This window comes from Emydura macquarii, unplaced genomic scaffold, assembly GCF_026122565.2.
Source record: "Emydura macquarii macquarii isolate MOO-44397 ecotype Brisbane River unplaced genomic scaffold, CSIRO-AGI_Emac_v2 contig_320, whole genome shotgun sequence".
Lineage (NCBI taxonomy): Eukaryota > Metazoa > Chordata > Testudines > Chelidae > Emydura > Emydura macquarii.
The window spans coordinates 12865093-12891602 of record NW_027130457.1 but is presented as its reverse complement, the minus strand read 5'-3'; the positions used below and the strand labels follow the sequence as shown (position 1 = coordinate 12891602).

The 26510-nt window shown below is 39.7% G+C and overlaps 1 protein-coding gene across 1 annotated transcript in view; it reads left to right on the top strand.

Annotated features, from left to right (window-relative positions):
- The window catches only part of ADCY2 (adenylate cyclase 2), a 363250-nt gene that overhangs the window by 322507 nt on the left and 14233 nt on the right, over positions 1-26510 (top strand). The window contains exons 17-20 of the mRNA XM_067569412.1: positions 5413-5532; positions 14454-14638; positions 16320-16404; positions 23045-23203. Coding sequence (XP_067425513.1) covers positions 5413-5532; positions 14454-14638; positions 16320-16404; positions 23045-23203 — 549 coding nt within the window. The remainder of the gene's footprint in view (positions 1-5412; positions 5533-14453; positions 14639-16319; positions 16405-23044; positions 23204-26510) is intronic.

The window sequence follows — 26510 nt, the reverse complement described above, 5'->3', positions numbered from 1 at the left end:
AGAAATTTACTGATTTTAAAAGGATACTTTAAGAGTCAAGTCCCATTTTGGCTCAATGCACACTTTTTTATAACAGTACATTTCCTTTTAAGTAAATAAATATTTAATTCACCATGGTTACCTCATGCTTTATATATATATAACGTTAAGAACATAGGAGTTGCCAAACAGAATGAGAGCATTGGTCCAGTGAGTATTCTGTGACACCAGTGGCCAATATCTGGTGCAGTAGACACACAAAATAAGCCAGCAGCTGGATGCAAATGCAAGTAGTGAAAGAGGGTTTTTGTTTGTGCCCTGATTTTTCAGACTTGATTTCTTCAGCATGTCATTTTAGCATCTGTGAATGATAATACTTTTGCCCACCCTTTGTCTATTTTTTCTATTTATTGTCCAAGCTCTTCAGGACAGGGACTGTCTCTCACTATCTGTTTGTACAGTACCTAGCACAATGAGGTGCCTATCTCAGTTATGGCTGTAGGTGCTGCTGCAATACAAATAAATATTTATAATTTCAGCAACTTCGATATAAAAATGCTAAAAAAAAAAAATAGCAACATCGGACTACAGAAAGATTATGTCTGGTCCAGCACAAGTACACAAGTTGTTGAGACATCCTAATTACCTCTTGCACTCAGCAAGTAATGCACAAAAGCAATGCCTACAGAAGCCCTGACCTCTTTAAAGTGTATGCAGAGAGAACTGTATTATGGGCCTAGCCCTCTTTGTGCTGTCCAGTAAAGCTGGCCCCAGATGGGAAAGCAGTGTACACTGAATCGTTTTAAAAGCTGCACTCCCTAAAACTCCCTCCGCTCTGCATATCCCATACACAGTGTTTCTGGGGACTCCAAATGGGAGAGGTGTGCCCGTCTGAACAGTCCCCAGAGTAAGGCCATGCTTTAAAAGCACAAGAAAGCCCTAAATGCATTTTTTTTTTAATTTTAACCTTGCACTTTTGTGAAGATATTAGTTTTAGTTAGTGATAAAGGAAAATTTTTAAACAACTTGTTCTTGATTTTGGTAGATTTGATTGTAGTAGATGACATGCCACATCACCCTAAACACCTCAGTACATACACACCTGGAAGCTAACAAGTTAGTTATGAAGCTGGAAAGAAGAAATTGCAAAATGCTATAAAAATCATATTACTTTACAATAGAATAGTGTTAGGACATTAATGTTGGATAATGGAGATCCATTGCTCTCAGTACGCCGACTAGATCAAGCCCTATAGGCAAGATAGGTGGAGAAACACCTGTCTTCCCTGGTTTGAGGATCGCATGTGTCCAGAGGCAAACTTGGGCATCTAGGGAACTTTCACAGCAAAAGTTTAAGTGCCAAGTGAATTGAGGGGCCTACACAATTAGATGGTAGTTGAGTGTAGGTTTTGTGACTTGCAGTGACACCTAAATCTGGGATTTTGACACCTAATGCCTTTGTGAATCAGGGCTCTTGGGGTTCTAAAGCAGGCCTGCATAATTCCTGGGGAAAGGAGGAATGTTCAAACAAAAGCAGTCACTTCATGGATATTTAAAGGCTAATTTTCATTTCAACAAAATTCAAATTCTCCATCTATATTCCTGGGGTGGTAGGCTTTCATTCATCTTCCTGAGAAACATACTTTTGCCTAAGAGTACTGCCATTCTGCTTCTCGCAGAACACCAGAACACTTTAGCTCCTAGGGTTCAAGAGAAAGGCAAAAGGGACAAAAAGAGAACAGGAATCTGCTGAATGTCAATTAGTTTGTGTTACAATAGCAATATAAAAGCTGTAGCATGCCATGTTTGTTAAAGAAATCACGTATCTAGTCAGCTGTGCTAGAAAATTGAAATATCAGCTACAAATGAAAACTTGGGAAGGATGAAATTTTAAGCAGCTGTAATAAACTTTTTAATTACAACCTTTACATTTAAAAAATCTTTTATCAATATTAAATTTCAGTTGTCCCTTTTCAGAATAGTTTTCTAAGATATAGGAAAAATAGGGGGACACAAGTAAGAAATGTAGGGGACAACAGTAAGATTTAATTTTGAATCAATGTTAGTAACAATAGCTCAACCATGCATTGTTACTGTTTCCATTTTTTGTATTGATTGAACACTCATCCTTTCAGGAACTGCTGCTCTAAAGCCCTGACAATATCTATTATCACCACATCTCCTCTCACCAGATTTGCAATTATTGATAATGAACTGTGATTTTCAAAAGAGTTCACCTTCATGCTAGAGATTCTATAGTCAGAATATGGAAAATATACCACTCACGGGTTCTAATAATAGCCAAAAACTTTCTATGTCGAGGTCAGGACAGTGGCATTCATCTTCACCTACTGATGTGCACTATAAGTCTTTGCGCTCAGCTTGCAAAGCAAAGCACCACAGTAAACCCAGTGGACAAACAATGCATAGCAAACAATGGATTCTGTTAATTTTGCTCTTTTTTCTGTTCCTGAATTGTTCCCTGGGGTGATGAGGACAATTAACACCCCCCAGGAGGTTCTCAGTCCCTCACAGGATCAGGACCTTCATGTAGATGCCATGAAAATATTTCTAATTTTTATTTTTATTTCCCATGGTAAAATTAACCTGTAGTTATTTATTTAATACCAGATTCTGCCAGATTCTTACGTACTCTGAGTAGGTCTGTGCTTTGTGAGTAGTCCCATTGAAATCAGCAGGACCAATTGCACAGTAGGATACAACTCAGCTTAGATAAGGGTGGTGGAATAAGACCCTTACAGAATAATTCAACAATTAGGCTATTGTGATGGGGTGTTCCAGGCCTTTGTGGCCACCTGCAGGAGGCTCTGCAACTCTACTACACTCCACCCCAGGAAAAGAGCAGTGAACGTAGGTCCTCCAGGCTTACCTAGAAAGGCTGCAGGGAAGCAGCCAATCAGAGCCCAGCAGGCCCAGATAAAAGGCGCTGCAGGGCCTTATGAGGGCAGTTCCTGACTATGGCTAAGGGGCAAGGAAGGAGGTGTTGCTCTTGCTAAAGGTGCTTAATTGTCTGCATTTTCTAAACCTGGGAACAAGAGGACCTGAGAGCTGTAGGTAACAGGCAAAGGTAAAGAGAGCAGGTGAGAAGAGGCCCAGGGAACGCAGCGGTAACTAATTAGAGGAAGCAGTATGTGACTGCTGTTTATAGGGTCCCTGGGTTGGAACCTGGAATAATGGTCAGGCCCAGGTTTCCCCATCAGCTACTGATGAAGGGGACAAGGCTCTTTTAGAAGCCTGAGTGAATGGTGGGATTTAAAGGGACCAGAGACAGAAGCTGAAGACCCTGATGGGGCTGACAGTTTGTTGAACTCTTTGCCACCTGAAGGGGTTCACTCATTTTTGAATGTGTGACTTTTGACTTTGATTGAGTGACTGAAGGCCTGCTAAGCAAAGTCAGTAACCAACTGGGAGTGTCAGAGGCAGGAAAAGGCCTGCAGTACCAGGCACAGCAGCAGGAGGCATTCAAGAGGTGAGTGTCACCTCCCCCCCCCCCCCTTCCCATGGCCATATTTACTCTATTGATGAATACTGTTTGTCCCTGGGCATCACAAGGGAGTGTTTTCTTGTTTTCTGTAGAACTTTACTGCAGTGGTTAGAAACCCATGGTGACAATGCTGACTTCTTTGTTATTAAGAGCTGGGGCTGGTGTCACTATCTTGCATTTATACAATTTTCTGGCCAAATAAACTAGAAATGCACAAAAGTACTCATCCTGTATGTTGTTTAGAATATGGCCAGGCACCAGACTGTGCCTCTTCAAAGGAGCATCAATATAGCAAGCATTGTCATCCACAACAGAGGATAGGCGATTATATGGCTATGAGGAAAAAATCTTCTTAGAATATAAATTAAGTGAAAATAAGAATTTAATGATAGCTTGCTGAAATACTGGCAAACATTGGCATTAATAAAATACAGCTTTTTGTTCCTTTCCATCCTTCCCTCCCCCAAGGGTGTGAAAGCATAGGCTGAGCTATCTCTAATGGAGAGAAAATAAAATGCTACATTAAAATACTGTTATATTATATACTGTAATATTAAAATTAAAATACTGTGTGTATAGGCACTACTGCATCTCCAAAGTGACGTAAATGTGATAGCAGGTGAAGATAGTTTGACGAAAGAGGAAAATACAAACACATTACCTCAAAAGTAACTGGTATTTGGCTCATGGGAACTGACAATATTTCTGTGTTTTTCTCCTTTGTGTATTCTTTTCTTTTTTTACTGAGTCCCCCATTTCACCTGGCATTGGGTACATGTTCATAGCATAGCAACACTTACATTTATTTCAGAGGGGTAGCCGTGTTAGTCTGTATGCAGCAGAAATGAGTTCTGTAGCACTTTAAAGACTGACAAATTTAATTTCTGCAGGCATAAGCTTTCGTGGGCTGCAATCCACCTCATCAGATAGTCTTTAAAGTGCTACAGACTCTTGTTTTTACTTAACATTTATAGTTCTACAGATTGTTATTGGCAATGCTTAACAGAGAGGTAAATGTAGGTTAGAAGGATTAGATTTTTATTGGTTAAACGTCGGTCACCATACAGACACAAACCAACAATAAATATTTCCATTGACAACAATAGAAATTTACAGTTTGTTTCAGAATGTATTTGTTTGATTTAATGATATTTACATTGATGTGTGATGATGACAATTTGTGTTTTAACAGTTATAAAGCTTTAACTTTTTAATCTCAATATCTATTGTCATTAATTATCTGTCCCTTCCTTAATTTTGTGCAATTGTGAAAATTTGAATCAATAAAAATAAAAATATGCTTAAAAATAAACATTGATATTATCTGAAGTTATTTTAAAAATGTAATTCTGCTAAGCCTAAATACAAGCTTACATCAAAGTTCTTCATGGTGCATTATCTCTTGCACTGTGATAGGAATTTGAAAATAAATCCCACTGCATGGGATTCAAAAAAACTTGGGACCTCTGATTCTGCTCCCATCAAAATCAATAGGAGTTTGGCCGTTTACTTCAGTGAGATCATGATTGGGCCTTTAAAACCGAACAGCACTAAAGAATTAAAGAGCCTCTTTCTGTAAATCTTACCTCACTTAAATAAGAGGTAAGGCTGAGGTGCATACATAGACTATTTTATGGGTTAAGCTCACTTTATTATTGCTCTTGGTGTGTTAGAGCTGCTGATTAGAGCTTAATATAACAGCCTTTCATCTCTTATTCAAATAGAAAGCTTCAGATATAGCTTAACAAAATTGGTTTTGTCTGAAGAATGTAGGTACAAGGCAATCAGCTATTACTGTTCCCCTTTTACTTTTTCTATTTACAATGAAAAACTAACAGTAAGTAATGACTGACCTTCCCCTCTCATGCACTTTATTTCTTTCATCTGTCACAGCTGAAGACACTAACAGACTTCATATTTTCTTCTAGTTTTTCCTGGATGATGCTGTGGTAGCTTTCATCCCCATTCTTAATTCATCAAATGCAAGTTTTCCTGATTCAAATGATCAAACACTGCAGTATATACAAAACAACTATTTTTACCTACCAGTAAGTTTATTTTACATTTCTTTATTTGTTTACAGTTTGCAATGGCTACATTAAACCTACTGTCAGTGGATCTTTTGAGACTTAGTGGCTCAAAGGATTTTTCAGGAAGACTCCAAAGGCTTGATTTTTTTTTTCTTTCCAGAGATACTGAGCACTTGGACTTGATTTGAAGTGAAGGAGAGATGCAGGGCTCAGCGCTTTTGAAAATCAGACCCTAACTTTGAATTTAAATGAATTTCAAAGTAAGAAAGAGGTTTTGAGGAAGGTCTAGTAGCCCAAGAACTCTACAGTTCTAATTCTAAAAAAAGCCACTGTACAATATCAGTAGATCATACCTTAAATGAATTATGAACTGATTAACTAACAGATCTGAAAGAAATTGTCAGTGGGGAGTCATGATCAAGAGAGGGTGTTTCTAATGGGTTTCCAGATAAATCAGTACTAGGCCTGATACTAATCAGCACTTGCATCAACAATCTGAAAGTAAATATAAAATCACCATGGATAAAATTTGCAGATGAAACAAACATTGATAGAGTGGTAAATAATGATGAGGACTAGGGCAGTCATGGAGTGCAATCTGGATCACTTGGTGAACTGGACCCATTCAAACAAGTTTACTTTAATACAGCCAAATGCAAGATCGTACATTTAGGAACAAGGAGAGGAGCTCATACCTACAGAATGGGGGACAGAATCCTGGAAAGTAATGATTCTGAAAGGGAACTAGAGGTCATCGTGGACAAGCAATTCAACATGAGCTTCCTGTGTGATGCTATGGCAACAACTACAACAAAATAAAAGCTGTCATCTTAGAATCCTTGGATGCTGAAAATTTGGAGAGGATCCAGAAAAGAGTCATAAAAACTGTGAAGCACTGTCTTCAGCCCTCAGAGTCTCTTAAAGAGCTCCATCTATTTAGTTTATCAAAAAACAAAATTAAGAGGCATCTTGATTAGCGTTGATTTCCTTTATGGGGAGAAAATAGAAAGTAGTAGAGGGCTTTTTAATCTAAGTGGAAAAAGTGCATCACAAGAACCAGTGACTGGAAGCAGAAGCAAAACACACTCAAATTAGGCATAATATTTTAACATCGAGGATGATTAGCTTTGGAACAAACTACAAAGAGAAGTGGTGGATTCTTCATCTCTTGTCTTCTGATCAAGACTGGATGCCTTTCTGGAAAACATGCTTTAGCCAAACATAAGTCATTGGGCTCAGGACAGGGGTAACTGGTTGAAATTTAATGGTCTGTGATTTAAAGGAGGTCAGGCTAGATGACTTAATGGTGCTTTCTGGCTTAACCTCTGAGTTCTGCCTCTGATAATGACTCCCTTTATGGCCTTGGACATGTCACTCAACTTCTTTGGGATAGTTTTCCAATCTATAAAATGAGAACAATGCCTTATTTGGAGGGGTGTTGTAAAGATCAACTAGATAATGTTAATTATAAACATTATTGTAATTAATTCTGAAAGAAATGTTTCATCAGACAGGGCCTGATTGGAGTTGCACTGCCCTCTTGCAACTCTTACTAGTTTTCACTTTGTCGTTGTCAAAGCAACTAATCTCAATGGGGATAAATTTGATGCACGTTTTTATTTCTAGGTCAGTTGGCCTAAAGGGGGCGTATTTTTTGCAAATATTTTAATACAAATTTAGTCTCTTTTTAATGGGAAAATTTTGGAATTTGATATTTTTCAAGGAGCTCTAGCTTCCAGGAATATTTAAGCCAGTGTCAAACATTTATATCCTGATCTGTTAGTGTGAACTGGTGGCTTATTAGTAGCACATTGATTTAATATACAAAGATGTGACTAAAGAGCTTTTGCTGTAAATAAACTGACCTTAATCTTTTCCAGTCCTCTGCATACATATAATTGTCACTCCATTAATTTATTTGTCTGTTATTTTAAACAGACATATTTTATATTCACTTTTTTCATGTTATTTTGGTTTGCCTTTATATTTCAGTGGAGGTTTCTTTTACCTAAAAAAGGATAAGTGTAACATTCTTTTTGACACTATATAGTGTCTTACTAAGATACCCAGGTCTTCATGATATTGCGACTATTTATAAGTGGTCTTTAATGTTTTTAAAACTTAAATACTACCAAAATGCATTCTTTATATGTAGAAACCATATTTTCTGTCATTTAATAAATAGGTTTAACAGTTAGGACAGAAATAGACAAAAATATTATCACTGCTTTGTTAATAATTCAGGTGTGGTGAATTATTGATAGTGGAATAAAGATTTTAACGTGCCTCTTTCCTATTTATTTATTAAACACTTCCTAATTTGTACAGTAGTTCCATCCTAAACCACACGAAGTATTTCGGAGTTCATAATTTCTGCCTTGATAAAGGCAGCAGGAGAGAGGCAAAATCTTTTTGAATTATTAATCAATTGATGATTTAGAAAAATTAAAAATCTATAGATGAAACTATTCCATGTTTATTAAATGATACATTGAACACGTGTGGTGGCAAAACATTCTTTTTTAAAATTAAAAGTCAGTCTTTTGTATATGTGTATAATGGCATTAAACATTACTCCCACAGAGAAACTTCCTGTGACTTGTGAAAAGTGAAGCTGACAGATCTGTTGAGTTATGTAGACTAAAATGAATGAATAAGAGATTTTTAAATTGTTTCAATCCCAGAAGAATTGAGCCCTATTTGGAACCATGCTAATTAATATCTTGTGCTGCACTATGAGATGTTCTTAGTTATATTCCTGTGTATACTGCTATTCTACAAGACTTGTTTAGGAATACTTAATGAGTTTCAAAGGGATTGTTTGTCTTTTTATTTTGGTAGGAGGCTGCAAAATGGTTTCCAACTGTTAGAAGTTATGCAAAATTTATATCTTTTAGACCCATACAATCTCCTATGAGACAAAATACAATAACTCTAGTATAGCCAGCCCCAAATGTTCACGTTATTACTCGGCCCCCAAAATGAGATTTTTATAATGTATTTGGTATTTTTATTTGACTCTGGATTTTGAGCCCTTAGAATTCATGTTTTCAAGTTGTTCTCCAAAACATGTGGGCTAGCAACTTATTTTTACTTTTTAAGTAATGCAGAAAATCTCGTAATCATGGGCCTCCAGGGTCTAACGCTTTAAGAAAAACACTAAATACCACAAGTCTCAGGATAAAATAACAAGAGGTGGGTGGCTTTGAAATAGCTGCTGTCTAGGTATTCTGCATCCATCTTCTCTCTGTGAGCCCAGCAGGGATGTGGAGGAGAAGATACACTGAGAAGGAAAGAAATCCTTGATATAACAGTCCCCCAAACCTATTGATTCTGCCTAGCTGTGCTGATGAACTCTGCCTCCATGCTGATCCATTCAAGGCAAAAAATGGCTAGCCCAATAGCCATGCTGCCACTGGTTTGCTAGATTGCTGTTTGTGCTCTCTTATGGGGATCAGAAAGCTTACAACCCACATCAATGGTAATTCCATTAGTATAAGCTTTTCATTTGTTTTTACCCCTTGTTCCTTCCTCAAACTCTTATGTTCTCTATCCTGTCTGTCCTGTTGGATGCATGCATCTTTTGCAAGAATTAGTCAGGTGGTTATGCAGCGGTGACTAGGTTCCTTTATGCCTCTATACCAGTGGTGCCCAAACCTTTCCTCTCATGCCACCTCCCTATCAGTAATGGAATCTGTCTGCGCCCCCCCCCCCCACTATTTCCCCCCCTCCATTACAGCACAGTTGGCTCAGCAGGGGCCCTTGGGCTGAAGGTGGAGTTGGGGACTGAACTGGGGGTGGGTGAGGAGCTGAGGCTGGAGGTGAAGCTGGCTTGAGGGTGGAGAGGGAATGAGGGAAGAGGTGGGCTGGGGCAGAGTGGAGCTGTAGCTGGGGCTGGAGTGGGGGGGAGGAGTGGAGCAGAGCTGTGACTGGGGATGGAGTTGGGCTGGGTGGTGCTTTCTTCCACACCCCATGGGGGCTGGCCCAGGCCCCACTACATGCCCCCCTGAATGTTCCTGTCTGCCCCCCTAAGAGGTGCACCCCACAGTTTGGGGACCACTGCCCTCTACACAGTAGTTTTTTGCACAGTTTTATACCCTGGCCCTTTACCCAGCTCTGAGCAGAGGAAGGGATTGAAGAGGGGGAAAGAAAGATCCAAATCATAGTACTTCAATGAAAACTGTCTAGTAGTTTAAATCCAAAATGTAGGTTTGCAACAAATACAACTGATTTCATGGCTTTAAATTTTGTTTAGATGAAAACAGAATTCATGGGGCATGACGTTCCCCTCTGCAATCTAGACTGGTATATCGCTGTGTCACCCTAATTCCTCATTCCTGAAGCGTGTCTTGCACTTGCCCTGTTGTGTGACCCACCCACTCCTGGGTCAGTTCACTTACAGTCTCATGCAGATAAGCAGCTCCTACCTTAGTGATTGAGTGCTTCTGGCCTGCTACTTGTGGGATTCTGCAATAGAATGTCCCCCAGCTGATATCCCCAGTCCCAGATGCAACCCTAGGAACTGCCGTTCTAGAGTTCAGTGCTTCCCATTGAACTCTGCAAGCTCATAGATTAGTCAATTTATCAATGAAATTGATATACACCAGCTCTGTCACTCTGAATGAGGTCTCTACAGACCCAAACCACATACACTGCTTTAGATAAAACAAACATAAGTTTATTAAGTACAGGATGATTTTAAGTGATTATAAGCCAGGATAATGAATCAGCTTGATCAGGAAGGAATAAAAAGGTAAATCGCATTCTAAACTAAATTTAACACTTCAGTGGCCTTATAGTCTTTGATAGTTAATCTTACCACACAAGCTGGCTGAACTGACTCCCCGCTAGACAGTCTGTCAGTTGCTTGATGTTGCTTCATAGATGGATTCCAAGGGAGATCTCCAGAAACAAAAACACCTCTGCCTTTAACAAGTTTCCTCGTCACCCTCTGGGGTCATGTCTGGCAATGGGCATGGTTTCCTCCACTTGAGTCAAATGAGCATCGCCTTATCAGGTGCTTATCAACTGTCCATTGTTCCTGTATGCATGCCACAGCAAGGCATGAACCCTTGCCTGCCTTTGTGTTTGCCTGGATCTATTTCAAGCCATGTGAGAGACACATTTGGGAATATTACATAGCAGAGTTTCATATATATAAATATGATATTGTAGGAAACATGCTACCATAACAATAATGATCAATGTCATGCGCATTCCAAAAACACCTTACATGACATACTTTGCATTAGACAATACACAGTTACACTATAAGGGTGAACATGAATGATACACAAATCACATCATAAGAGTGTACAGAGGGTACAGAGTGTAACATGGGGGATTTAAACATTCCCATGCAGTGTTGGGAACCCTAACAGAAGAGCATTAAGCTAATGTATAAGAACCATAAAATGAAAGGGACAAACATAGGGCTACATTTTCAAAAATGCATAGTAATCTGAGGTACCTATGTTTTTAGTTTCTCAACTTGAAACTGGCACACCCGTGGAGGCAACATTTGCACATTGGGCAATATGTTTCTAAATGATGCTGTTTTCTTTGCAATGAATGTTCTTGACCTTTGTGTTCTCTTTTGGGTGCATGAGCAAACATATTTTCCAATATGAAGATGACTTTCAAAAGTAGTAATGCTTACATACTGGAAATATGGACACTGCTACTTTATATAGATTGAATTCACAAAAGTATAAAAGGCACCATTTAAAAGAATGCAATAATCAATGAAGATTTAATATAAGTAATTTGAAACAAGAATTACTGTTTGCTTATTTCAAGCTGAAATAAATTATAAGAAGCTCTGGAGAAAAATTAAAATCACAGGTTAATTATGGCTGATAGTGCTGTACAAAGCACTCATATTAACGATCTCTCAAAATTAGTATGTGGTGATTCAAGTTCAGTCAAAAATACTTCTGTTGACAAGCCAGCAGTGTTCTAGAAATATCTTAATGAGAATAAAAAATGCTACTTGGCCTAAGAAAAGTTACCTTTTTTTTAAAGGTATAAGCCTTTAATATTCAATTGCTGTGTCGATTCTCCCTTTGGGGAATGTAATAAAGACTCCGTAAATGAGAACATACTATAATTGTCTTTCCAGTTCAGCACTGATTTTCACACCCTGTCCCACTTTCACCAATAAAACCCCAAAATTATCCTGAAGTTTTGCATGTTTAGTCTTAGGCCAGAGAAAAATGTTTCAGGAAAGTTTTTAACCTAGACCATACAAACCATTTCTGATTATAAATCCTAGAAAAAAAGAATAGTAGTTTTTCTCTATTTGAAAGTTTTCTTCTCCACTCATAACTCAACAGAAGATTTGGCCTGAAGGCTTTACATTTGATTTACATGGATATCTTCTGCACAGACCCAGTTTGAGCTTTTTAGAGTCCCTCATTTCTTAGTTATTTCATTATTTTTCCATGGTCTGTACAAGTACAGTATTTATGGAGTTTATAAGCTCTGTGCTTACTGCTTCAGAGATTATATATCCTGCAAGCAGAGCCTGCAGTAACTGTAAGCACTATGCTGTTACAAGTATAAAGTTTCAGGGTTCACCCAGGCTGCTAAGTGGTTTGGTCACCATCTAAAGTTTCGCAACCTTGGGTGTCTTACGACTGTGCAGCTTTGATGCAAAGCTCTAACCCCAGCAACCCACAAGCTGCCAGCAACCCACAAGCAATCCTGGCCTTGCCCAACCTGTTTACTCCTTGCAGGCTGACCTCAGTACCCTTCCAACTCTGACTTCGCCCCATAATCATCATATGGCAGGGACCAATCCCTCTCATTGGACCGTAACAGAGAACATGTTGGGTGCACTGCTTTTACAGACACAATAGAACACTCCATTGTAGCACAATAGAACATACTGTTAGCTTTCTAGAAGCACAGACTTTACTGAATTTATACAGCACTGCTGATTTACAATAAAAGCAAAACAGGTTTATTAACAGCAGAGCATGGATTTAGTGATACCAAGTAATAGAAAGAAAAGTAGAGAGTTGATTACAAGCAAATAAAGTGAAAACACATATCTAAAATGTAATCTAGCAGGATACAGCCTTTATTCAAGATGGTTCTCTCTCACCCAGTCTCCTTTCCAGCTTTTTCTGGACAGGCTGGATAGGACCCATCACAGAAGTCAATTTGGTTGGTTCCTTCATCTTTCCTGAGGTGAAGGATAAGGAAGAAGTCTCTCTCTCTCTCTCTCTCTGTTCCTTGTATCCCCAAAGGGATGTCTTTTGTCTTAAACATCAGGAAGGTCTCCTGGGGATTGACTTTTGGTCTACACTAGAAAATTAGGTTAGTTTAATTATGTTGGTCAGGGGTGTGAAAAATCCATACCCTTGAGCGGCATAGTTAAGCCAACCTAAGTCCCTGAGTAGACAATGCTAGGTCATTGGAAGAATGCTTCTGTTGACCTAGCTACTGTCTCTCGTGGAGGTGGATTACCTACGCCGACAGGAGAATCCCTTCCATTTGTGTAGATAGTGTCTACACTGAAGCTCGATGGTGTCAAAGCCACAGCAGTACAGCTGAGCCACTGTAGTGTAGACAAGCCCACAGTCTCTTGTGTCTCTCTGGGGTGCAGGAACCATGCTAATTCTCTGTCTCTCGTGTTCAGGATCAGGATAACCCACGCCAGTTTAGCTTCATGGCTTTTACTGCAAATATGTAAATTGAAGTAAACCTACGTTCCTTTGTCTAGGACTGACTTGTTTATCACCTTTACCTAGCCTAGACTGTCTGGTCTTAAACATGTTCTAGTGACATCATACAGAGGGAATTCATAACTTCATATATAATGTTAACACATGCATTTTATAATTATATTAATAATCAACATGACTATTAGCTTTTGTATGATACCTCACAAGGCATATTTTGTACATATATTATTGCAGTAGAGTGTAGGGTATGAATATAGGGGTGCCTAGGATCACAACAGGGTCCACACTGAGTAACTGCAGACATTTTGGTGTACAGATGGTAATATGTGCAAGGTCATTAGTTGCATTCCAGTTCAACTGCATGCCATGCATGGGCACAGTTAAACACTAGGACAAAGGTCCCCAAACTGTGTGGCACATCCCCATAGGGGAAGCACAGAGGAACATTCAGGGGGGTGCAGCAGGACCCGGGCCAGCCTCCATGGGGGCGAGGAGGGAGTGCCACCCAGCCCTGCTCTGCCCCAATCTCTGTTCCGTCCCCCATCCCCAAGCTTTGGCTCCTGGCTCGGCCTCGGCCCCCAACCCCTGGCTCAGCTGCGGCCCACTGCTGCCACAGCCCCCGGCTGCCATAGCCCTGCTCCCCGCCTCAGCCCCTGGCTGCCATGACCCCACTCCCAGCCTCAGCCCACAGTCACAGCCCCCAACTGTGGCCCTGCTCTGAGCTTCTGCCCCGACCACAGCTTCCCAACCGTGGCCACACTCCAAGCCCCAGCTGGGAAGGTGGCCGGGGGGTAAAATGTTTGGGGACCACTGCACTGGGGCAAGCATAGATCTGCCGATGACCAGTACTAAGTCTCATGCACCATATACACTCACTCCCTGTTACTCAGATGTGTGCAAGATAAAATAGTGGCAATGGGTTGATGAATTGGTGGATACCGGTTTAAGTGAGATCTTAATGAGATATTTAGTGTGAGTTTGAACCAAGTGAGAATAGTATTTATTTGTTAAAATTTTACCAAATACAAAAGTCTTGTTACAAGTTTAGTGACTCCAGGCCAAAATGTCCCCAGTGCTCTATTTGATTATTTAGTGGTAATGAGAGATTTTATATTTAATTTATACTAGTTTTTAATCATTTTTGTAAAGCTAATGTGGGCATTTTATTACAAATTACTTTCTTCTCTCTGGTTAATATTTATTAGATCAAATCCTAAATTTTTGTCTTGTTTGGTTTCCATGTGCCAGTACTTTATATACAGCTGCATTTTGGGGCTGATATCCTGTTCTGTTTTCCTGCGGATAAATTATGAGTTGAAAATGGTGATAATGCTGATTGCATTGGTAGGCTACAATGTCATCCTCCTGCACACTCATGGCTCAACGCTGGATGATTACAGCAAATTCCTGTATGCAATGGCACCTATGAAAAGGTAGGTTGGTTATTTTAGCTGCTAGTAGGGGCAGGGCGATTAATAATATTGCTTGTGTAGCAGAGCAGAACAGAGCTTGGATTTTGTTGGAAAAATTTATATATACTGTTTCTACAAATCCCAATTCAAGATAACTGACTCCTGTGTGGTAAATATATGACTTGATTGTATATGTAACAGTATTTTAATAAAAGAAATAAATCTGTTCAGAATGCATAAATCATCTAATGTTTGCACTTTATTGTGGTTTCATTTACATTAGCAAAAAAGAAGGTTGTTAGACATTAGTTCTTTGTTACCTGAACCCTGTTAAAATGTGTTTGTTGCAAGCAGACAGAGCATTTTTTCCCCAGAATTAGGGTATTTGTCTTGAATTGTTAATGATGCAATATTTGCATCTCAGATTTTGAAAAGTGTTTGTAGACCTACAGTTCATTTTAGCAGATTTTCTATATCCTGCCATTTTAGCAAAGAGAGGTTGTTCTATGCAGAAACTACCCTTTGAGGCGGCAAAGGAATGGGTATAATTGGGTATGACTTCTTAAATGGATGAATGTGTAACTTGCATTGAGTTAGTTGGGTCTTTGCTGTGGGCAAGATTATAGAAAGGTAATAATCTTATCCCTAGACCCCTCTCCCCCCCGGGTTACAGTATAGAAAGGACATGTATTACTTCTCCCCAACCTTTTTAAAAAAAATTCTCATAACGATAGCATATGTAAGCAGTGTATATGCCATGGTAGAAAAGCATGCTTTGAGTAGAATTCCAAAACCTTTCCTTTCAACTCCCTTCACTGATCCAGATCTTAAGGCACTAGGATACCATGGAATAAGAACCTGAATAGAACAGCAAGACTTGCATTATGTTTCTGTTTACCTTTGCAAATGGAAAGTTTAACACACAAACGGGAGTGAGGGCATGTATTTATATATTTACACAATATAATGCACTCCACACATGTGTATTTGACATCCATGTGATCTATTGCAAAACCATTTGGTATGCTGTATTTATCACACACCTTTGTTCATCTGTACTGTGCCACTGAGATTGTCTCTACATTTTTCTTCAAACTTTCCCACAACAACAATGGGAGTGCTGGTGTAGACCAGCTTCTGAAAATGTAAGCCAGATCCCTCTCCATACATTCTCTCATCTCAGAGGAACTGAGAGTTTTAGTAAACTATCCATGGGAGGTGGTTAGTGTGGTTCTTGCCTTGTGTGGTTCTGAAATTGAGAGGCCTCTTGTGCCTTACGATTTCATTTCACTTCTTCACACTCATGAGATGTGATTAGTCACTTCAGTATGAAAGCAGAATATAGTACTGCCATCACAAATTCTCTCTGCCTGTTAAAGGAGAATTTCTGATTGCTTTTTTAATATGTTGGTTTAGTAGACTGTAAAGAAAAACATTAAATGTATTAAATTTAATATTATTCTCCAGGTTTACATTGTACATTCAGAAAGCAGGGCCCGTTATATAAATAAATGCAGGACTATATCTTTAATATTCCAGAAAACAATAAAGTAATTTATATTAAAGTTCTTAGCTTGCAATGAGTTTACAGCACAAAAATGAGAAGGGACAAAAGACAAGATTGTGATTAAGTATTAAGACTACAGTATTTTTTTATTTTCCTTTTTGAGCACTTCATTTTAGCTGTATTTCTGTTTTACAGGCCAGGAATACTGAAAGACCTGAAGACAATGGGTTCTGTGTCTCTCTTTATATTCTTCGTGACATTACTAGTTCTTGGCAGACAGGTAGGAAGCGCGCTCTTTTCATCTGCTTTAATATCTCTGAATATATATGTGTGTGTGTTTTCATATACACATTGATAGAGTGGTATTATGTAAAAAATTATTAAGATTGCAACCAGCTTCCATAATAAACCCATGATTTCAGCACCGCTGTAATTTTATCTTGGACAACAGTTCTGGCCACAAGATTGCTAGATTACTCTGAAGGAAGGAGTAACATGAATGTTTTAGGGAAGTTGAATTTACAGATCACTTTTAAAATGCTCTGATTCGAAATTTTGGGTTTTATTTAACATTTCTTTCTCTCCCTCTTACTCAAATACCTCTTGGTATTACCTCTTTAACCTTCCCATTTAGTTATTACCTTGATAATTCATTGGCTAGAGTTGCTTAATTGCAACCTATTTTCTTCACAGTTATTACCAATTGATGCACACACAGAAACAATGAGACCATAGTTTGCCATAGTTTGGTTAAATATGGAGACTGCAGCTTTATTAAAACTGTTAAGCAATGGGAGACCACTCCCCCAACTACCTACAGGGCTGTTCCAATGGGGATTTTAACTGGGCACTGTGACACCTGCACACTCTCAGGCCTACCCAGGGATGCAGGCTGGAAGCTGGGTACATTCCTCTCCTCCACTCAGGAGGTAAGAGAGATGAGATATGTATGGGGTGCCACACATTGCGCAAGAAATGCATGTACAGTATGTACTTGGGTAGCTCCCTCCAGCATGGGTTTAAGCAGTGTTGTAGACGGTGAGGCACGGCTTAGGTGTGTAGCATAGAGACACACCTGTTGGAGGCGGGTATGTACCCTACATGCTGTCTACTTGCACAAACCAGGCCTCCCTTCAGCACTACTATTTTTAGTCATGTAGTGACCCACTGCCTCTCAGCTGTGGGAGCCTTTCCCGGCTGCAGGAGAAGGCTCAGGCAGCTCCCCACTGCTGAAGCCTTCTGCTGCTGTAGATAAGGACTCTGGCAGCAGGGAAAGGCTCTGCCAACTCCCTGCTACAGAAGCCTTCCTCTGCCACAGGGAAAGACTCCGGCTACCAGTGTCCTTACCTGCAACAGGGAAGCAGCAGGCGAAAGCTCCACCAGCTCTCCACTGCTAGAGCCTTTCCACTCCACAGATAAAGACTCCAGGAGCAGGGAAAGGCTCCCACGTCTCCCCCAACCAGAGCCTTTCACTGACCCATGTAACTACCTGCCGCAAGTTGCTTTTCACTGCAGTGTGAAGCTGCACGTACCCTGTACACGGCCAGACATGATGCATAGTGAAGATGTTGCCTTAGCTCTTTTTACTGCTAACAGCTAAGAAATTATACTTTAACTGTATATCGTACTTTTGGAGCTGTAGGATGAAGATTTTTCTCTCAGCTCAGCACATGTGTGGTTTCTTAGGAAAAGGCAGTACCCTTTCTGCTGACTTTGAGGCCCCGTGTAACTCATACCCCCCTCCCTCAAAAAAGAGAGAAATCCTCACACTTGTAAACATTTTAGGGTTAAGCCTAATTGGTACTTACAAAAAGTTCAGAACATAATCTATACATCAATTACATATATTTTGATATTACAGTACTTTAAAATTGTTCCTCGGTACTTTTTCCAAGTGTCTGTTGTTTCTGCCTCCCTGGTGAAATCATATTGCACTACAAAATTTGAAAGAGAGGTAGATTTTGGTATTGGGTCATGCAAGAAGTGTTTTTTTTCCAGAGCAGAGTTGTTAAGAAGGTATCTGAGGGTAGCTGGTCCTTTGTTTCTAAAATTGAGTAATAAATCTAAGTACATAGGGAAAAAGGGCTAGATTCACAAAAGGGATTTAGGCATTGATGCACCTAACTCCTAGGCAGCCAGTGGAGTTCACTGCCCTAGAGTGCTCAGGCTCCCCTGCGTTATACTGGCAGAGTTAGGCGACTGACAAAGGTATTCGCAGAAGCCAGCAAGCTCACTTGGGGGCCACCTAAGATAGCCGTGAGTGAAATGCTGAGGAGAGGAGTGGGGCTTCACAGAGGTGCTTAGGCACCTACCTCCCATTGATCTGGACCTTAAGCACCTGACTGACAGATTAGAGAGAGGCACCTATCTCCACTCAGGATTCCCAGCTGTAAACTCTTCCCTGGACATAGGCTTCTAAACCAAGTCAGCCCTTTCTCACACAAAAAAAGGAGAGAAAAAGACCCACCCCATTTTAGCCAATAGCCTGGTGGTTACATTGTTTGCCTAAGATGTGGGAGAGTCAAGTCCCTGCTCCAGTAAATATTTAATTATTTATACAAAGGAGAACAGCTCCAAGAAGCAAGCTTGAGACTCTCCCCAGAATAGCTAATAGCCTGGCAGTCAGGGCATTCACCTGGAAGGTGGGGGACCTGCATTCAAGTCCTTGCTCTAGGCATTCAAAACTGGGTCTCCAGTGTTCCAGATGAATGCCCTAGCTACTGGGTGGACACATACTCTCCCTTCTGACCTACTTGCTTCCAGCTGCCTTTTGTGTGGGTTGGGTATGTTCTGAGTACAATTACTGACTTGGGCCCTGCAGGTGAGATAGGTGGGGGAACTCCTAGTTTGAGAATCCTACTGGGCCTAAGGCATGAGAGAGAGCTCTGAACTGCTGGTTAGCTGAGGAGCATCATCAGGTTCCATTGCCTTTACATGTCTACCAGTAGAAATATGGGCCCCTACAGTGTTAGGTAGAAGCTGAGCAGTGCCTTTGTGAGTGTCACTGGTGCCTAAATGTTGGACTTAGACACCTATCTGCCTCTTTGGCTGCTCAAGTCCCTTCATGAATCTAGCCCAGAGATAATACATGTTTTAAGGTACAGTACTTCGGCAATACTTTCTAACACTTGCTAAATTCACAGTTAATTTTGATGGTGTATTTTTGTTCATGAGGTCAAAGTTCTCTACAAAATATTACTGTGGCATCTTAGATTTAAACAGATAAAGTAATAAAGCAGTAAATAAATCATTTACTACATTTAATACAAACCTTAAGCAAATTAGAAGCCTTTTTGAAGATTATAGTACACATAGCACCTAGTTTTACCCAGTCTTTTCAAAACAGATGTTTGACCTTGTATTAAAATAGAAATTTGAGAGGCTATTTAGAAATCATGACTTCAAAATTATGTTTTGGCTTTCCCGTTTACTTTTAACTAGCTTATGGTAATCACTTTGGCATTTCATTTTTTTAATAGACTTATTTTGGTGGCCTTTTCCTTTGTCATTCTTATTAAGAATCTTGATAGAAAAGCCTATTTGTTTTTCACAGTAAATTGACACTTCCTTAATATGATTGCAACAAGGAGTTGAAAGAGTACTTCTCTTAATTGGAAAGTAAAATAGTTATTCTAGAAAAGTGACTGATGTCTTTTGCATAATGAGGTCAATTTTGAAACAAGTGTGTTCATAAACTGATTCTTTGTAATAAGAAATTGTCATTTGGTGGTAAGAATGGCTGCAGAGGTCAACAATATAATCTTAGTAAAGATGAATTGTGTATAGGTTCTCTGTTCCTTTACAATTTGCCTCTGTACACACTTAACTCTTTCCACTCTGGTTTCCTTTCTTTACCATTTGAAAACACCCTATAGCAATACTTATAGCTACTTCAGAGGCTGCAGATTCTTTGTTCGTTCTGCATCACTGTCCTGCTAGTTCCAGCTTTAGCTTGGGCAACATGATTCTGCTGAAATGCTAAGACCCATTTTAATGTCATGAATAAAATTGTTCTCCTTTTGGATGCAGGGACATTATACTTCAAGTGCCCAATTTAATTTAAACCTACATTCTTCTTCCCACAGTAGATAAATCAATGTAGATAAATGAATTAATCTTACAAAGGATTTAAGACCTCCAATTTCTCTTTTTGTTTTGTAACTAAAATATGTGTATATTTGGTCCTCGTAATCCAGCCTGTCACTGGTATTTAAAGTCAGCTTCAGTGCATTGATCAATATGTGTTAAACTCAGGCATGGTTTTCTTCTTTTTCCTTTTAGAGTTTGTGTTCACAGATACTCTTTTCACTCCACTGTCATTTATTTGCATTTCCTTTGAAACCACATAAAATCATTGTAATAATGTCTGGGTGCCTTGTTCAACTGTTTTAACATCTCTGGCTGTAGCTTCAACAAAACAACTATGTATCAGTTCACACTGTGACAGCAAATCTTCCATCCAGAAGAACTTTATGCATTTTTTGTGTGAAAGCTTAGTTTACTAAGGGCTTGTCTACACTTACCTCGGAGATTCAGCAGCAAACTGGAGTTATGCAAACTACGCAAAAACTTGCGTTAACTCCCATCGACTTCTGTCCTTCTGTTCTGTGCGCCGTCTTCACTGTACTGCACTGACGGGAACCATGTTCCCGTCGACACAGCACTATGCCACTTGAGATGGTGGTCTTAATACGTCGATTTCTGGATCGACTGAGCGAGTCTTCACTGACCACTCAGTCGATCCAGATAAGTCGATCTGACAGTGGCGAATTTGCCGCCATCAGTGAAGACATAGCCTAAGACTACATAGTAGTAGTAGTAGGAGGAGGAGAATGCATCAAATTGTATAGGAGAACTGTTTCCGTAATCTAGTTCTTTAGGGCAATGGTTAGACAAAGGGGCCTTTTTCAGACCTCACAAAACTTTCACATCGGTAAAACTCCATTAACTACACTGGAATTGCAATTGATTTACACCAGTCTAAATTAGATCATAATCAGGCCCATGGAGTCTTTAAATGTAATATAGAAATAATATCCTCGATCTATCCCAAAATATATTAATCTAATGGAAAAGCTATGCAAACATTTCCAAAATAGACAACAGTGCAAGCTTCAAAATCTGTACAGTAAAGTCGCGATGATGAAATTGCCAAATTTGCAACATACCACAATAACTCTGACACAGCTATCTTAACAGAAAAGTTCCTTCTGAAGGCATGACACTGTGCAAGAGTCAGGAAACCAGAAAATAAAATGAAAGTTCTCAGCTACTACATACATAACCATTGCAGAGTCTGCAAGAAATTTGAAAGCAGTAAAGAGACTTAGGACAGCATGGGGAATAAGAATGGAGAAGCTATGGTTGCAAAGGAAAAAATATATTCTATATACTGTAATCTACTCTTATGGTGGGACTTTAAGACAAGACAGCATCACAAAAAGAAACCTCCCAAAAGCAAACCTATCAACTGCCACTTCTGCTACTGAAAAGAAATGGTATTTGGAAAGAATCTGCTCTACCACTTGTACCTCTAGGTTAGTGGGCAAACAAATGTGTTTGGGACGTAGGCCTCATCATTTTAGGTATTGTTCTTGGAAGTGCTTAATTTGTAATGAAAGAGGTGCCAGGGCTCAAGCAATTTTTTTACATTCATAACTGATGCAGCAAACCCAGAGGTGCTGGAGCTATGAACTGCCAAGCCTTAAAATGCCAGAGCTCAGCTCTGGGAAGCCCTGGCACAAATTAAGCACTGGCTCTTGGGCCTTCCCAAAAATCTTTATAAACACTGAAGGGAAGAAGAACCCCTCAGATAACGCATCTTTTAAAAGGGATTAAAAAATAAAAAATGTCAGGCTATCCAGTTTTATGGGCAGTTTATTTAAAAGATTACAAAAATAGCTAATTTTAAAAATCCAGGTTGACTGTAACCCTTTAATATTTTCACTTTTGTTACTCTTTTGCTTTTTAATGAAACTGTCCATACTCAGAATAGAAAAAGACTAATGTTATGTTACACTGGTAGTCTTTTATTTGTACTGCTCAACTGTCTGCTTTTTGCTGTAGTACACCCTCTCTATCAGGCTGATTGCATGAAACAAAGAAGCTAGATATTAGTGTGGTGTGCACAGACAGTTCTTCTTAACTGTCTCATATTACAAAGTGTAGTTGAATCCATGGTGGTCTCAGGATATTAAAGAGACAAGATGGGTAAAATAATATCTTTTATTGGATCAACTTCTGTTGATGAGACAGACACTCTACATTGAATGGTCCCTTAGAATCTGAGCTAACTACTAATGATAAACAATGTGTTCCACCTTGCTTTTAACTGTGATGCTTGGAGAACATTTCCCAGACCTGAAGAGCTCTCTGTGGCTCAAAAGCTTGTCTCTCTCAGCAACACAAGTTGGTCGAGTAAAAGATATTTCCTCACCCACCTTGTTTCCCATGTTACAAAGGAAATCCCATGTTTTATACTCCAGTTTGCCTCCATCCCAAACAAGGTAGAAGTTACCGTACTTAGTAATTCTAAATTCCTTCTGTCATAAATTATGAACGGCACAGAAAACATAATTCGATAAAGAAGTAAATTCCCTATCATCTAAGGCATCCTGCCATGTGGGGCTTTGAGGGGTTTTTTTTTTTTGATGTGTCCCCCATTCTAGATCACTCTTCCACAGTGTACCATATTTTGGCCTTACTAGGTTGAGAAATAAAACATGTGTCATAGAGTAGGTGCTTGGGACTAAATGTAGTCGAATATGGGGCCACAATAAAGCAGCCACCTATACAAGAGAAGACTGATAATAGAGAGCCTCTTAAGGAGGGTGTACTGTGCTTATTTTGTCTCTTAAAACCTGTATTCAAGCAGGACAAGATGCCTATTGTTTCTTTACTTCTGTGTCCTCTTGTAACAGAATGAATATTACTGTAGGTTAGACTTCCTGTGGAAGAACAAGTTCAAAAAAGAGCGTGAGGAGATAGAGACCATGGAGAACCTGAATCGGGTGCTGCTGGAGAACGTGCTTCCTGCACACGTGGCTGAACATTTCTTGGCAAGGAACTTGAAGAATGAGGTCAGCCACTACTAAATATCGGCTCCTCTGTGAGGAATCCACATGGACTGGGCATACCATTCAAAACAATCATTTAAGCAATAGGTCCATATTATTATGATTGCAGTTTTATTAATTATTTTCCTTTCTTTATGATAGTTGAAAAGTCTGTTTTACAACACAGACTGTGGCATGGTATCTTGCAATAGAAAATGAGGAATTCTTTAAATTACAAAGTACTTTGGCATCCAAGAAGCAAGATACAGACTTGGGAAGAGGAAAAAGTAGAGGGAACGAGAAAGGAGATAATTGAAGGACCTGAATTTACAATAACATTGTTTTCCTCTAGTGGCAATATGGAGTTGTATTTGAGTGCTGCATTTGCTGTTGGTGTCAGGAGAGTCTAGCTATCAAAGGCAAAGTTTAGAAAAATAAAAGACTGATGGAATGTGTTCATTCTGAAAAGAATCTCTAAATGCCTCAGTCTCCATTTCTTCTCTTCTTAAGGGCTTGAGCCAAAGTCCATGGAAGTCAATAGAAAGACTCCCATTGACTTCAGTGAGCTATAGACCAGCCCCTAAATGTTCCTTAAGGTGTAGTAAGGAAGAATGAAAGTGCTTTTAAAGTAGAGAGTGAAATTCTTCAGGAATCTGAATTATGTAAAATAATTTGAAATACCTGTGTTTAGCAGAGTAATTATTTCACAATAAATCAAAATGGATACTTAGCTGCAGTGTTTCATCTTTGGTGGGTTAAGTCAGAAAGGGCACTGTTTCCTTCCATCATTTCAGCTTTCAGTAAGACCTAATAATAAAGTACTGCACATCCAAACTTTTCTGCTTTTCACTACCCATTAGCTGGTATCTAATCTGAAAAAAAAAATTGGCAGAAGATACCTGTAAACCACTGAAGGCTTTGGCTTTGTGCCATGTTGGCACACCTCCAGTTCTCAGCTCAGGTGTTAAAACAGCAAGTCATCAGGAGTCTACTTTCTCTTTGTGTGCTATTGCAAAGCTGCCCAACAGAGTAGCATCATCTGCACACATAAGTATAGGCAATCAGATTTGTATTCTCACCCTCAGACTTGTTCTGACTGAAATTTGCTTTAGATAAATTTGCTGATGATCAGCAACTGTGATGTGCTGAGCCCTCCAAGCTGTCATGTTGACCAAAGTAACACTTGGTTTGGCATGCTTTAATGGCCTTCCCTTTAAAAAAAAGATTAGATTGATACTTTGGCTAGTTATTTTTCTCTTCGGTACTACTAATCTTTAGAAACATTTAGGAATATTAGCATGCTATTGCTGTATATATGCTGTGTTCTAAACATCAACTCTTTCCTCAGATTTGTTATAATTAATGCCATTTAGGGTATGGTAAAACTTTCTGATTTGCCAATTTGTTGCATTTATATGCTTACTGAAAGCATTCTTTTAATATTGGGGAAGGGCATTTTAATTGGGATTCCTAAGGGGAATGATGATAAAATATATAAAGAAAGTCAGAACAGAGTGAAAAGAAATTCTTTGAGATGGCCTCTCTTCAGTGGTGGTAGTGGGGGAAATGTATTGGGAGAGGAGTGTGTGCACGCACATGCATGTCTGTTAGAGTTGGATAAATGAAGGGAATTTTTTTATGATCATTTTAGATGACTCACACAATTTAAATTTGCTGTGTTCATAACCAGTTGCATTTGTTTGTTCCAAATATTGGTACAAGCACACTCTCGTTTAAGACTGTTTGTGGAAAACAGTTTGACCCTATTTCTAAAAAACATATGATTAAACAAAACCTGTTTCAAAAGTAAGATCTATTCTAGAATTTAATTTGTGAGATTTATGTGAAAGACAAACAAGAAAATAAGGGCAGGGAAGAGGAAAATATTGGGGACAGAATGAAGGAGGAAAAAAGAAGGTAGATGGAGAATGAGTGTGGTCAGATAGTAGAACTGTGCCTTTAGGAAATCTAGTAGTGGTCCATACCAGGAAGTGCAAATGGCAAATGTAAGGGTCTCTGAGCAAACTCTAATAAATGTCTGTTTGTTGGAACTTCCTGGATTTTGTGTCTGTATCGGATACCTAACTGGAGATGTTGCCATCAGGAGAGATAAGGGAGGCAACTAAGGATGAAGGAGAAGGATAGGAGACAGGACTGGAATTAGAAAGATCCACTCTTCACTATTGTATACCAACTTAACATATGTTGTAGGACTCATAGAATCATAGAAGATTAGAGTTAGAAGGGACCTCAGGAAGTCATCTAATTCAAGCGCCTGCTCAATGCAGGGCCACCCCAACTAATTCATCGTAGTCAGGGCTTTGTCAAGCCGAGCCTTAAAAACCTCTAAGGATGGAAATTCCACCACCTCCCCAGCTAACCCATCCCAGTGCTTCACCATCCTCCTAGTGAAAAAGTTTTTCCTAATATCCAACCTAGATCTCCCTCACTGCAATTTGAGACCATTGCTCCTTGTTCTGTCATCTGCCACCACTGAGAACAGCCTAGCTCCATCCTCCCTGAAATCCCCCTTCAGGTAGCTGAAGGCCAGTATCAAATCCCTTCTCATTCTTCTCTTCTGTAGACTAAATAAGCCTAGTTCCCTCAGCCTCTCCTCTGCTGGACTCTCTCCAATTTGTCCACGTTCTTCTTGTAGTGGGGGGCCCAAAACTGGACACAATACTCCAAATGTGGCCTCACCAGTGCTAAATAGAGGGGAATAATCACTTACCTCGATCTGCTGGCAATACTCCTACAATTGCAGCCCAATATGTCATTAGTCTTCTTGGCAATAAGGGCACACTGTTGACTCATATCCAGCTTCTTGTCCATTGTAACCCCCAGAACTGCTGCCTACCCAGTTGGTCCTCAGTCTGTAGCAGTGGATGGGATTCTTCCATTCTAAGTGCAGGACTGTGCACTTGTCCCTGTTGAACCTCATCAGATTTCTTTTGGCCCCATCCTCCAATTTGTCTAGGTCACTCTGTATCCTATCCCTACCTTCCAGTATCTACCACTCCCTCCAGTTTAGTATCATCTGCAAACTTGCTGAGGGTTCCTCCCGATCATTAACAAAGATGTTGAACAAAACTGGCCCGAGCAATGACCCCTGGGGCACTCCGCTTGTTACTGGCTACCAACTAGACATCGAGCTTTGACTCAAGATCTCTGTCACCCTCAATTTCTGTGAGAGGCAAAGTACCTAGATACCATGGGTATCTCAGTACTGTGAGATCACCTGCAGGCCGACCATGGAGTCCACTAGTTGCCACAGTAATCTGTTCATCCTCTGCAGTAGCAGCCAGTACAGTGGTTAGCCTAGCACAGCAGT